The following is a 12063-nucleotide window of genomic DNA, read 5'->3' on the forward strand; positions in this document are numbered from 1 at the left end:
TAGTACATTTCCAACGTGTTGCCAAAGGAGACCATTTTAATGTGGATACAAAGTGAGTATAAATGGTTACCTCCCTTAGCTACATTTGCAACGTGTTGCCAAAGGAGACCATTGTTAATGTGGATACAAAGTGAGTATAAATGGTTACCTTTCCCTTAGTACATTTGCAACGTGTTGCCAAAGGAGACTATTGTTAATGTGGATACAAAGTGAGTATAAATGGTTACCTCCCTTAGTACATTTGCAACGTGTTGCCAAAGGAGACCATTGTTAATGTGGATACAAAGTGAGTATAAATGGTTACCTCTCTTAGTACATTTGCAACGTGTTGCCAAAGGAGACCATTGTTAATGTGGATACAAAAGTGAGTATAAATGGTTACCTCCCTTAGTACATTTGCAACGTGTTTTGCCAAAGGAGACCACCTTGTTTAATGTGGATACAAAGTGAGTATAAATGGTTACCTCTCTTAGTACATTTGCAACGTGTTGCCAAAGGAAACCATTGTTAATGTGGATATTAGTGAGTATAAATGGTTTACCTCCCTTAGTACATTTGCAAACGTGTTGCCAGAAAGGAGACCATTGTTAATGTGATATACAAAGTGAGTATAAATGGTACCTCCTTAAGTACATTTGCAACGTGTTGCCAAAGGATGACCATTGTTAATGTGGATACAAAGTGAGTTAAATGGTTACCCTCCCCATACAATAAAAAACACATTCAATTCCCAAAAAAATACTTTCAAAATTTTACTTTTCATGAAACTGAATGTTATTTTTATTCCTAAAATGCATTCGTTTTATTAATTTTGACAGCCAATTCTATCCATTTTATAGAACTTTCAGACATTGTTATCTCCCTTGATGAACAGTACTTTGTTTTTCTTGATTATCCTGGCAACCATTATAACTCATTTATTGGTTTGAAAGTCAACAATAGCTGGCTGCCATTATTATATCACCTGATAATACGGATACTCATTCGTACCGTGATTACCTACGAACATGATCTGCTTTTGTAAATATCGACTGCCATTATTTGCCCCTCACCGCTGTGGGTTCGAATCCCGACAGGGACTTTGGATTCTTTCATGTGAGGAAGCTATTCAGCTAGCTTACGGAACGCCGGTGGTTCTACTCAGGTCTCCGTTCGTGCCTGAAATAATGCAAGAAAGGGCACCTGAGGTCTTCCTCCACCAGTAAAGCTTGAACGTCGCGATATGACTTATACTGTGTCGATGTAAAAAAAAACACTGCTGTTATTATCTCCCTTTAATTTTCCTTAGGCTTTTGGATCCGAGAGGAATTCCCCCAAAATCACAATGTTTTGCTTTAAAAAACAATCCGCCTTAGCAGGTCAAATTCTTCTTTTTCTAAAAAAAAACCCGAAACAACCCGAAAAAACAAACAAACACATTAATGTGTTTATATCACATCACGTCGAAAAACCGCAGGCATATCTTTTTCTGCCGCCGATTTTGGTAATATATAGAAAATGTGTGTTTATCAAGAAGTACATAAACTTACAACGTGGAATGATTCAATTTAGAGAAAATATCTATCCCGTTGACAAGTCTCAAACAAACAAACTAATGAACAACCAATTGAATAAATGAATGAATGTATGAATGAATAAATGAATGAATGTATGAATGAGTAAATGAATGAATGTATGAATGAATAAATGAATGAATGAATAAATGAATAAATGAATGAATATATGAATGAATAAATGAATTAATGTATGAGTGAATAAATAAATAAATTAATTGATTAATTAATCTCATGCTTAATTATTTTTTCCATGCACATTACAGTGGCGTTGTAGAATATAACGTGATTAAAGCGTCGAGCCGGTATGTTGAGATGTTTATCAGCAATTCACGTTACTACAAGGCTTCTGTTAAGTCGAAGATTCCCAACGGAGATAAGGTGTTTCTAGGTCAAGATCTCTTCCTTGGTGTCGCTCTGGACTACGGTACCACTAAGCCAATAGGTATGGTTACAATGTTAATCGTAACTTTACGGCCATTTCCGTAACTTTTCGGCCCTTTCCGTAATAGCGATAATTGGTTTTCGACAAAAATATTAATTCTGTATTTCAAAATTTTAATGTAAGTAGTCTGTAACTAAGATTTACGAAACAGGGTGTGCACACTACCAAGCAGGTTGTCACGTGACTAAAATGTTTTATAGCAGTGACTTGAAAAAAATGGCGGCTTAGTTGTTATTTTGGTTCATCCGAATGCATGCGGCTTTAAAAGCGAAAGACATTTTGTACCGTCAGACGGAAACGGCCTATTAACAATATAAAACCGTTAATGAATTCAATCTTGCTTACCACATGTTGTTCATTTTTTTATAACAAAAAGGAATCAATTGACTATGGACGGGAAATGTTTGTAATCCTTAAAATAAGCACTGTATAATATATATTTTAATTGTGTTAATATTCGTAATAAAGGATGCACATACTGGTCGGTGTTTTAAAATGAATTTGAGAGATATTTTAATCTTACAACCTTAACATAGGACAACAGCAAGAACTTCCAAAAATAATTTTTCACTGTTAAGATTGTACTGGTCTCCATGTTGTCTATCCATGTCCGTTATTTAAGATCACACGACCCTACTGTCTATCCTCGTCCGCCATGTAAGATCACATAATTCTACTGTTCTCCATGTTTGCTATCCTTGTCCGCCATTTTAGATCACATGACCATACTGTCTTTCCTCGTCTGCCATTTAAGATCACATGATTCTACTTTTCTCCATGTTTTCTACCCCCGTCCGTCAATATATGTCCGCCATTTTAGATCATATGACGCAGACAATTATATTAAACGTTCTTTCGTTTTTTTCAGATAAAGTACATGCATATGGACTCTACGCGTATGATTGCGAGGCGTCGAATAATGCTGCTTTTTCTTCAACTGGTACAAACAGAGTGATTCGATTAACAGATGCATCAACTGGGTATACCTCTTTCTTTTACGAATGCGTTGACAGCTATTCGTACAGTAACTGTAATATCACGCGCGTGAAGGGTGAACACCACTATAATACAATAAAATAATGAATTGATTTTTTTTTCTGAAATTTTAAGTCGTAACCATTGCCATCATCCCCTTGGAGAACGGGAGTGTTGATTTTAGATTTTCAAATATAGTTTAAATCCCCGGTCTATTTGTGTCCGTCGAAAGGCAATATCATCATCCGTTATTTTGGTGGATCACATTGTCCCGGCTGCGTGGGCAGAAACGAATGAACGGTCGGCACATTTCCCCCCGCGGTGTAGGCGGGATAATAAATTACAAATGAATATTTAGATAACAAAGTGACAAAAATCCGCTTAGCTTTTTGGCAAAAGTGTATGGACAAAAATTCCGAATAAAACCAGGAATCTGCAGGTTTCTCCTATAAATAATAAGTTAACATTTATTTGATATATTTTCCAAAAAAATGTACATAACAAAATATGCACCAACGTCGAATTAACTCCCAATTTTTTCCAGCCGACATTGGTTTAGAAAAATCATTTCAAATAATATGTTGCTAGCTCGGTTTGATAGATGAGATTGATGTGATTTTCTATCTATAGATGCAGAGCAGGGACATTGCAGAGTGGCAAAGCATTTTATTTGTCAGAAGAATTTAAAGTAGCCTCAAAAGACGGAGCAGACGCTCTCGGTATAATCTCGGACACCACCACGGGAACCTATAATTTTGTACAGTTATCAGGGAAGTTTGACGCAGCTAAATGGCTGGTAGGGGGAAATGATCACGTGTACTTCAGATGTAAGGTCAAGTTTTGCCGAAACCAAGACTTTAAAACATCGTCAAAATGCTGGTAAGGGGGGGGGATGTAGTTTTACACCAATGTTTATGCTATTTATCTCTTTTTTCTCCTAGAAGCCGTCAATTTCCGCCAACCATTCCGTCTACTTTTCGCCACAATTTCGTCTATTTTCGCTTATTTCGTCTACTTCCCGCCATATTTCGTCTATTTCCGCAATTATTTTGTCTACTTCCGCCAAAAAGTTCTTTTATTTCCGCTATTTTTCGTCTACTTCGCCATTTATTTTCGTCTACTTTGGCCATATTCCGTCTCCTCCTCCTGCGCCTCATTATCCTTATTTTCTCTTCTCTCTTTCTATTTTGGTTCATATTAATCTATATTTTTTTCTCAACATGCCGTCTATTTTCTCCGTCAATATTTTTCTGCACATTCCGTCTTTATTTTTGTTTTTGATATTCCGTCACCCCACCACATTTCGTCTTTATGCTCCAAATTCCGTTAATTTTCCACATCCCGCCTTTTTATTCTACATTCATTTTATTCTCGCCTATTTGAACATATTTTGCCTATTTTGAAATATTTCTTTTCAAATGAGTAGTAACAAATTTCTTTCCAAAATCATATTCATCCGACAATTCATAAAAGGGCGTTGTACCCTATTTAAGCATATCAGTATGGTCAGAAGCATTTATACTTTTTATCTTTCCAAATTAACAATGAAATTTAAAAAAGACTGAAACAACTGATTCGTGACTTTCAAAAATATGTTTGCACGAGTTGTTTACCTTTGTATAACACTTGCTCAATCATATTTTACAGTGTACTTAATAAAAGGCGGTTTATAGTTGTCCAATTTTCACTGTCTTCATTATTATTTTTTGAAAATTAGTATATATATTTATATTGTATTAATATATCTGTGTTATAGAGTGTCGGCGTTAAAGAGGGTCAGTGTTAAAGAGGGTCGGTGTTAAAGAGTGTCGGTGTTAAAGAGGGTCGGTGTTAAAGAGTGTCGGTGTAAGGGGAGAGGAGTATACTAGCGATTGAAGATAATGCTCACTATTTATAATATAATCGTAATGTTTGCATGGAAACAGTAGTTATGGTTCCTTATCAATTATTAATTCAATGAAAACATTTAATATATATGTATATTCAGGTGTGTGCAAACCATCCAAATGTAGATTACACTAAACGAAGAAGAAGGGATGTTAACGAGACCACAGATCCTTACCCACCTATTACCGTTACTGCCAATGTAAAACTCGCAAAACCGCCTCAAGGTATGTTAAAAGCTTAATTCTGTCATACCCGCCTATTACCGTTACTGCCAATGTAAAAAATGTAAAACTCGCAAGACCGCCTCAAGTAATGTTAAAAGCTGAATTCTGTCATACCTGCCTATTACCGTTACTGCCAATGTAAAACTCGCAAGACCGCCTCAAGGTACGTAAAGCTCAAGTCTGTCATACCCGCCTATTACCGTTACTGCCAATGTAAAACTCGCAAAACCGCCTCAAGGTATGTTAAAAGCTTAATTCTGTCATACCCGCCTATTACCGCTACTGCCAATGTAAAAATGTAAAACTCGCAAGACCGCATCAAGGTATGTTAAAAGCTTAATTCTGTCATACCCGCCTATTACCGCTACTGCCAATGTAAAAATGTAAAACTCGCAAGACCGCATCAAGGTATGTTAAAAGCTTAATTCTGTCATACCCGCCTATTACCGTTACTGCCAATGTAAAACTCGCAAGACCACCTCAAGGTACGTAAAGCTAACGTCTGTCAGACCCGTATGTTACCGGATACGTTAAAAGCTAGTATTCTGTCATACACACCTGTCACCGGACACTATGTGTGGTAGTAAAACAGCGAAGAAAATGGAAATAAGTTAAATTCCAAGCCAAATGTTGTCATTGCATAGTTTTGAATTGACATGTTTTGCAGTATATATACAGGACGAACCTATCCTTACTCTCCGCAGATTAAGAGATATTCAGGATGTTTAACCAGACAGCCCGGGGGGGGGGGGGGTGCAGAGTTTTGACACTGGGTAATGTATATTGCAGACTGTGCTTGACATTTCTAGGATCAGAAGTTAAATACATGTATTTGCTGATTTTCAATAGTTAATATCTGAATATCAGAGGGAGTTTACCTAATAGCCAAAACAGCGGGACCGGCGTGGCGGGGAGGTTGGGGATGTGGTTATGTCCCTTATCTCTATCTCTGGACCGCGCTTGATTATTTACGGGTAACTGAACTCTGCATTTATTAAGATTACAATCTATTTTTTTCTCGAGTGAGACCAGGGTCTTTTAAATAGTTTATTTGAAAAATCCTTCTGTGACTTAAAATGTGTTGGGGCACCACACTAAAAACCGTTATGCGGTATATACGGGACAAGGAAAAAAAAAAGGCTAAAATCTGAGTCTATATTTTTATTTGTTTACTATTAATAAATATGCAGATGTCTAGGAAAGGTAACGTACACATAATCTTTTAATGGACCTTTCTAGTGTTTCTACAGTTTTATGTAAATTGGCTAACTTGTATCTAATTGCTACACTGAACTAATACGTAGTCACTGGTTGACCTTGTTTGCACAAAAGAACACGTGATTATGATTGTCATACTGTTTTTGAGCAATGAAAGGAAAAGGTGTAGCTAAGCAAAACAGAAAAGGTCCATCCTTTAAGATCATTTGTCGATTTGATTAACAATGTAGTTTGTTATCGTTTTACAGACAAGGAGGAAGTCAAGGTTGAATGCGTTAGTAACGTTGTTGCCTACTCGACCATGTTGGCCCTATCGATGCTTCTGCTCGTTGCTATGGGAGTCACGCTCATGTTGTTTGTCAAGGTAAACTGTTATGTTAAGTTATCAGTGTCCAAGCAAGGTTAACTAAGTTGATAGTTATCCGTGGCTAGTCAATGTCAACTAAGTTTATAATTATCCGTGGTCAGTCAAGGTCAACTTAGTTGGTAGTTATCCGTGGCCAGTCAAGGTTAAGTTAGTTGGTAGTTATCCGTGGCCAGTCAAGGTTAAGTTAGTTGAAAGTTATCCTTGGTCAGTCAAGGTTAACTTAGTTGATAATTATCCGTGGCCAGTGAAGGTTAACTTAGTTGATAGTTACCAGTGGCCAGTCAAGCTTAACCTAGTTGTTTAATTATCAGAGGCCAGTCATTGTTAACTTAGTCTTTTAGTTACCAATGGCCAGTCAAGGTTCACTTTGTAGATAGTTATTCGTGGCCAGTCAAGGTTAACTAAGTTGTTGTTAATGCTTGGCCAGTCAAGGTTAACTAAGTTGATAGGTATCCGTGGCCGGTGCAGTTAACTTAGTTGATAGATATCCGTGGCCAGTCAAGGTTAACTAAGTTGATAGTTATCCGTGGCCAGTTAAGGTTAACTAAGTTGATAGGTATCCGTGGCCAGTTAAGGTTAACTAAGTTGATAGTTATTCGTGGCCAGTCAAGGTTAACTAAGTTGTTGTTTAATGCGTGGCCAGTCAAGGTTAACTAAAGTTGATAGTTATTCGTGCCAGTCAAGGTTAACTAAGTTGATAGTTATTCGTGGCCAGTCAAGCTTAATTAAGTTGATAGTTATTCGTGGCCAGTCAAGGTTAACTAAGTTGATAGGTATCCGTGGCCAGTCAAGGTTAACTAAGTTGATAGTTATTCGTGGCCAGTCAAGGTTAACTAAGTTGATAGTTATTCGTGGCCAGTCAAGGTTAACTAAGTTGATAGTTATTCGTGGCCAGTCAAGGTTAACTAAGTTGATAATTATCCGTGGCCAAGTGAAGGTTAACTTAGTTGATAGTTACCAGTGGCCAGTCAAGCTTAACCTAGTTGTTTAATTATCAGAGGCCAGTCATTGTTAACTTAGTCTTTTAGTTACCAATGGCCAGTCAAGGTTCACTTTGTAGATAGTTATTCGTGGCCAGTCAAGGTTAACTAAGTTGTTGTTAATGCTTGGCCAGTCAAGGTTAACTAAGTTGATAGTTATCCGTGGCCAGTCAAGGTTAACTAAGTTGATAGTTATTCGTGGCCAGTCAAGGTTAACTAAGTTGTTGTTAATGCGTGGCCAGTCAAGGTTAACTAAGTTGATAGGTATCCGTGGCCGGTGCAGTTAACTTAGTTGATAGATATCCGTGGCCAGTCAAGGTTAACTAAGTTGTTGTTAATGCTTGGCCAGTCAAGGTTAACTAAGTTGATAGGTATCCGTGGCCGGTGCAGTTTACTTAGTTGATAGATATCCGTGGCCAGTCAAGGTTAACTAAGTTGATAGTTATCCGTGGCCAGTTAAGGTTAACTAAGTTGATAGTTATTCGTGGCCAGTCAAGGTTAACTAAGTTATTGTTAATGCGTGGCCAGTCAAGGTTAACTAAGTTGATAGTTATTCGTGGCCAGTCAAGGTTAACTAAGTTGATAGTTATTCGTGGCCAGTCAAGGTTAACTTAGTTGATAGGTATCCGTGGCCGGTGCAGTTAACTTAGTTGATAGATATCCGTGGCCAGTCAAGGTTAACTTAAGTTGATAAGTTATCCGTGGCCAGTTAAGGTTAACTAAGTTGATAGTTATTCGTGGCCAGTCAAGGTTAACTAAGTTGATAGTTATTCGTGGCCAGTCAAGCTTAACTAAGTTGATAGTTATTCGTGGCCAGTCAAGGTTAACTAAGTTGATAGTTATTCGTGGCCAGTCAAGGTTAACTTAGTTGATAGGTATCCGTGGCCGGTGCAGTTAACTTAGTTGACAGATATCCGTGGCCAGTCAAGGTTAACTAAGTTGATAGTTATCCGTGGCCAGTTAAGGTTAACTAAGTTGATAGTTATTCGTGGCCAGTCAAGGTTAACTAAGTTGATAGGTATCCGTGGCCGGTGCAGTTAACTTAGTTGATAGGTATCCGTGGCCAGTCAATGTAAACTTAGTTGATAGTTATCCGTGGCCAGTTAAGGTAAACTTAGTTGATAGTTATCCGTGGCCAGTCAAGGTTAACTAAATTTATAGGTATTCGTGGCCAGTCAAGCTTAACTAAGTTGATAGTTATTCGTGGCCAGTCAAGGTTAACTAAGTTGATAGTTATTCGTGGCCAGTCAAGCTTAACTAAGTTGATAGTTATCGTGGCCAGTCAAGGTTAACTAAGTTGATAGTTATTCGTGGCCAGTCAAGGTTAACTTAGTTGATAGGTATCCGTGGCCGGTGCAGTTAACTTAGTTGATAGGTATCCGTGGCCAGTCAATGTAAACTTAGTTGATAGGTATCCGTGGCCAGTTAAGGTTAACTAAGTTGATAGTTATTCGTGGCCAGTAAGGTTAACTAAGTTGATAGGTATCCGTGGCCGGTGCAGTTAACTTAGTTGATAGGTATCCGTGGCCAGTCAATGTAAACTTAGTTGATAGTTATCCGTGGCCAGTTAAGGTAAACTTAGTTGATAGTTATCCGTGGCCAGTCAAGGTTAACTAAATTTATAGGTATCCGTGGCCAGTCAAGGTTAACTTAGTCGTTTATTTACCAATGACCAGTCAATCAAGGCTAGCGTAGTTGGTAGTTATCAGTGGCCATTTCAAGTTAACTTAGTTGTTAAACTATTCAGTTACAGGTCTAAGTAAAATATTTTTTTTAGTAATAATTGACCACAACATTTTAGATTAAATTTGTCATAAACAATACTTAAAGTAATCGTTAATAGTTAACTTTATTTTACAACGTATGATATAAACTATGGTCAGTATGTTCTAGAAAAAAGATGTTTATTTCTGTTCAACAAGCCATATCAATATACAATAATAAACAATGAAACGACAAATGAAACCAACTGGTCAACCACCCTAGCAGACAACGAATAAATGAACGTACCAGCAGGAAAATTACCTACAATAAATGTCATAAACTGAACATACATCGGCTACTGTAACCTTCTTTTTTAAGAAACGAAATTTGTGTGTGTGTGTTTGAGTTTTTTTATTTTCGCCACCGGTTGCCCATATGAGCGAGTCCTCCAGAAGAATGTTAGTCATTTTTTATATTTTTGGAGATAATGTAAGATGATACCTCAATTCCAGAAGCTTCTCCTGTGCCATGTTTTTAAGCACTCATACACGGGACGTAGATTTACAGTCTCATCCGGAAGATAAGTTGGCCAGTCTGGGAATCGAACCCACAATGTCGAAATTACAAGTCTTGCGCTCTGACCTGTTGAGCTATGATAGCTTGCATATTAAAACCCCAATAAATTCCACAACAAACGAATAATTGCATATTGTTCTCGTTTCTTTCAGCTGTCAAGCAGGCAAAGAAAAAGAGTGTAAACTGCTTCCCTAGTGACAGTGTGTACAGACAGAGAAACTTAAAGGCACACTATGCCTCATAAAATGCATAATTTTTAATTCTTTAGAAATGGCAACCATGTGTATAATAATATTTGATAATGACTTTAGGGCATGTGTCGTGTTTTTTTACAATAAGATTGCGTAAAAGCGAAAGAAGCATTAGATAGTTACACAATATGCCAAATGTGTATTTTCTTATATACTGTAACATAATACCCAAAAGAAAAGTTTTTGAGAAGTAAAACACTAGCATTTTTGAAGCATAATGGGCCTTTAAGACAATATATTGAAACACTATTTACTTTAAAATGAATATTTTTAATTTAGTTATGTAGAAACAATCCCCCTCCACCCCCACCTAAAAGAGAAGAAAAAAAAAACACGTTATTTTTCAGACTCCGATATAATGTTCATGACTTGCAGACGAAAACGTGCACAAAAATCATTTGAGGAAATATCTTTAACCCTAACCCAAACATAAAGTTCAGTATTTGTGCAAAAGAAAAAAAAAGAATTAACATCGAAAAGACTTTTCACTAGATATTTTATAGCACTTGGTCTGTGGCTAATAGAAATAATTTTAACAATCTACAATGCTTTTTAAAAATGTTATAAAACCTTGGATATATTATGTATTTCTGCGACAAATGCTTATGACCTTATTTTAAATTTTCAAATTAGATTTTTCTAATAGTTTACCTGGGATTAACCTTACATGTATAAGTCGTTTCCCAAGCTATAACCAAGTTAAAAAACAAACTGTCTTTATAACCCCGATTATTCTTCATTGTTTTTGAATATTTTCCATAAAATTATTAAAATCATATGTATGCATATCAGTCAATTATTACATTAAATTGTGACACTGACATTGTCTTTGTCTTCCTTCTTTGTTTTTTTTTTTTGGTTGGGCTTTCGTCTTTCTTTAATTAGAACATGTGTGCGTTCCAGCTTGAGTGGGGAAAAAAGTCATCCGGGTCACCCCACGTGCATTATTTCAGGCAGGAGCGAGCACCTGCGTAGAACCAACGGTCTCCCGTAAGCAAGCTAGGTATATCCAAATTACTTGTGGTAATTGAGCAGCAGGACACCAAACTATATACCGGCAAGTTTCCTAATCACTGCTTCTAGATTCCCTACCAGATGAAAGAAGACACATCTAGCATAGACTGTTCAAGACATAGTAAACATGGACCATTAAAGATACACTTAGCATAGCCAATTCAAGACACATTTAGCACAAACAATTCAAGACATATTTAGCATAGACTAGTCAAGGCACATTAAGCAGGACAAACTGTTCAAAACATTTAGCATATACCATACAAGAAATATTTAGTATAGACTAGTCGAGACAAATTCAGCATAGACAAGTCAAGACACATTAAGAATAGAGTAGTCAAGACACATTAAGCAGGAAAAACTGTTCAAAACATTTAGCATATACCATACAGACACATTTAGCATAGACTAGTCAATACAAATTCAGCATATACAAGTCAAGACACATTAAGCATAGAGTAGTCAAGGCACATTTTGCATATAGTAGTCAAGACATTAATCACAGAGACTAGTCAATACAAATTCAGCATAGATAAGTCAAAATACATTTAGCCTATACTAGTCAAGATACATTTAGCATAGAGTAGTCAAGACATTTTAGCATATATCATATAACTTTAAGAAGCATTTAGCATGGACCAAACAAATAATATTTAGCATAGACCATATAAGACACATTTAGCATAGACCATACAAGAAATATTCAGCATAGACCAAATAAGTGACATTTGGCATAGACCATACAAGAAACACTTAGCAAAGACCATACAAGATACATTTAGCATAGACTAGTCAAGACATATTAAGCATGGACTTGTCAAGATATATTATGCATAGACTTGTCAGGACATGTTTAGCATAGACGTGTT

At 36.7% G+C, this 12063-nt stretch overlaps 1 protein-coding gene across 1 annotated transcript in view; it reads left to right on the plus strand.

Moving 5' to 3' along the window:
• LOC132754082 (uncharacterized) overlaps positions 1–3856 on the plus strand; it is a 32621-nt gene extending 28765 nt beyond the window's left edge. Inside the window, exons 12-14 of the mRNA XM_060744679.1 lie at positions 1820–1998; positions 2867–2978; positions 3604–3856. Coding sequence (XP_060600662.1) covers positions 1820–1998; positions 2867–2978; positions 3604–3856 — 544 coding nt within the window. The remainder of the gene's footprint in view (positions 1–1819; positions 1999–2866; positions 2979–3603) is intronic.
• The last annotated feature ends 8207 nt before the right edge of the window (positions 3857–12063 follow it).

The sequence above is a fragment of the Ruditapes philippinarum genome, unplaced genomic scaffold (assembly GCF_026571515.1).
Source record: "Ruditapes philippinarum isolate M1 unplaced genomic scaffold, ASM2657151v2 ctg971_1_1_1_1, whole genome shotgun sequence".
Lineage (NCBI taxonomy): Eukaryota > Metazoa > Mollusca > Bivalvia > Venerida > Veneridae > Ruditapes > Ruditapes philippinarum.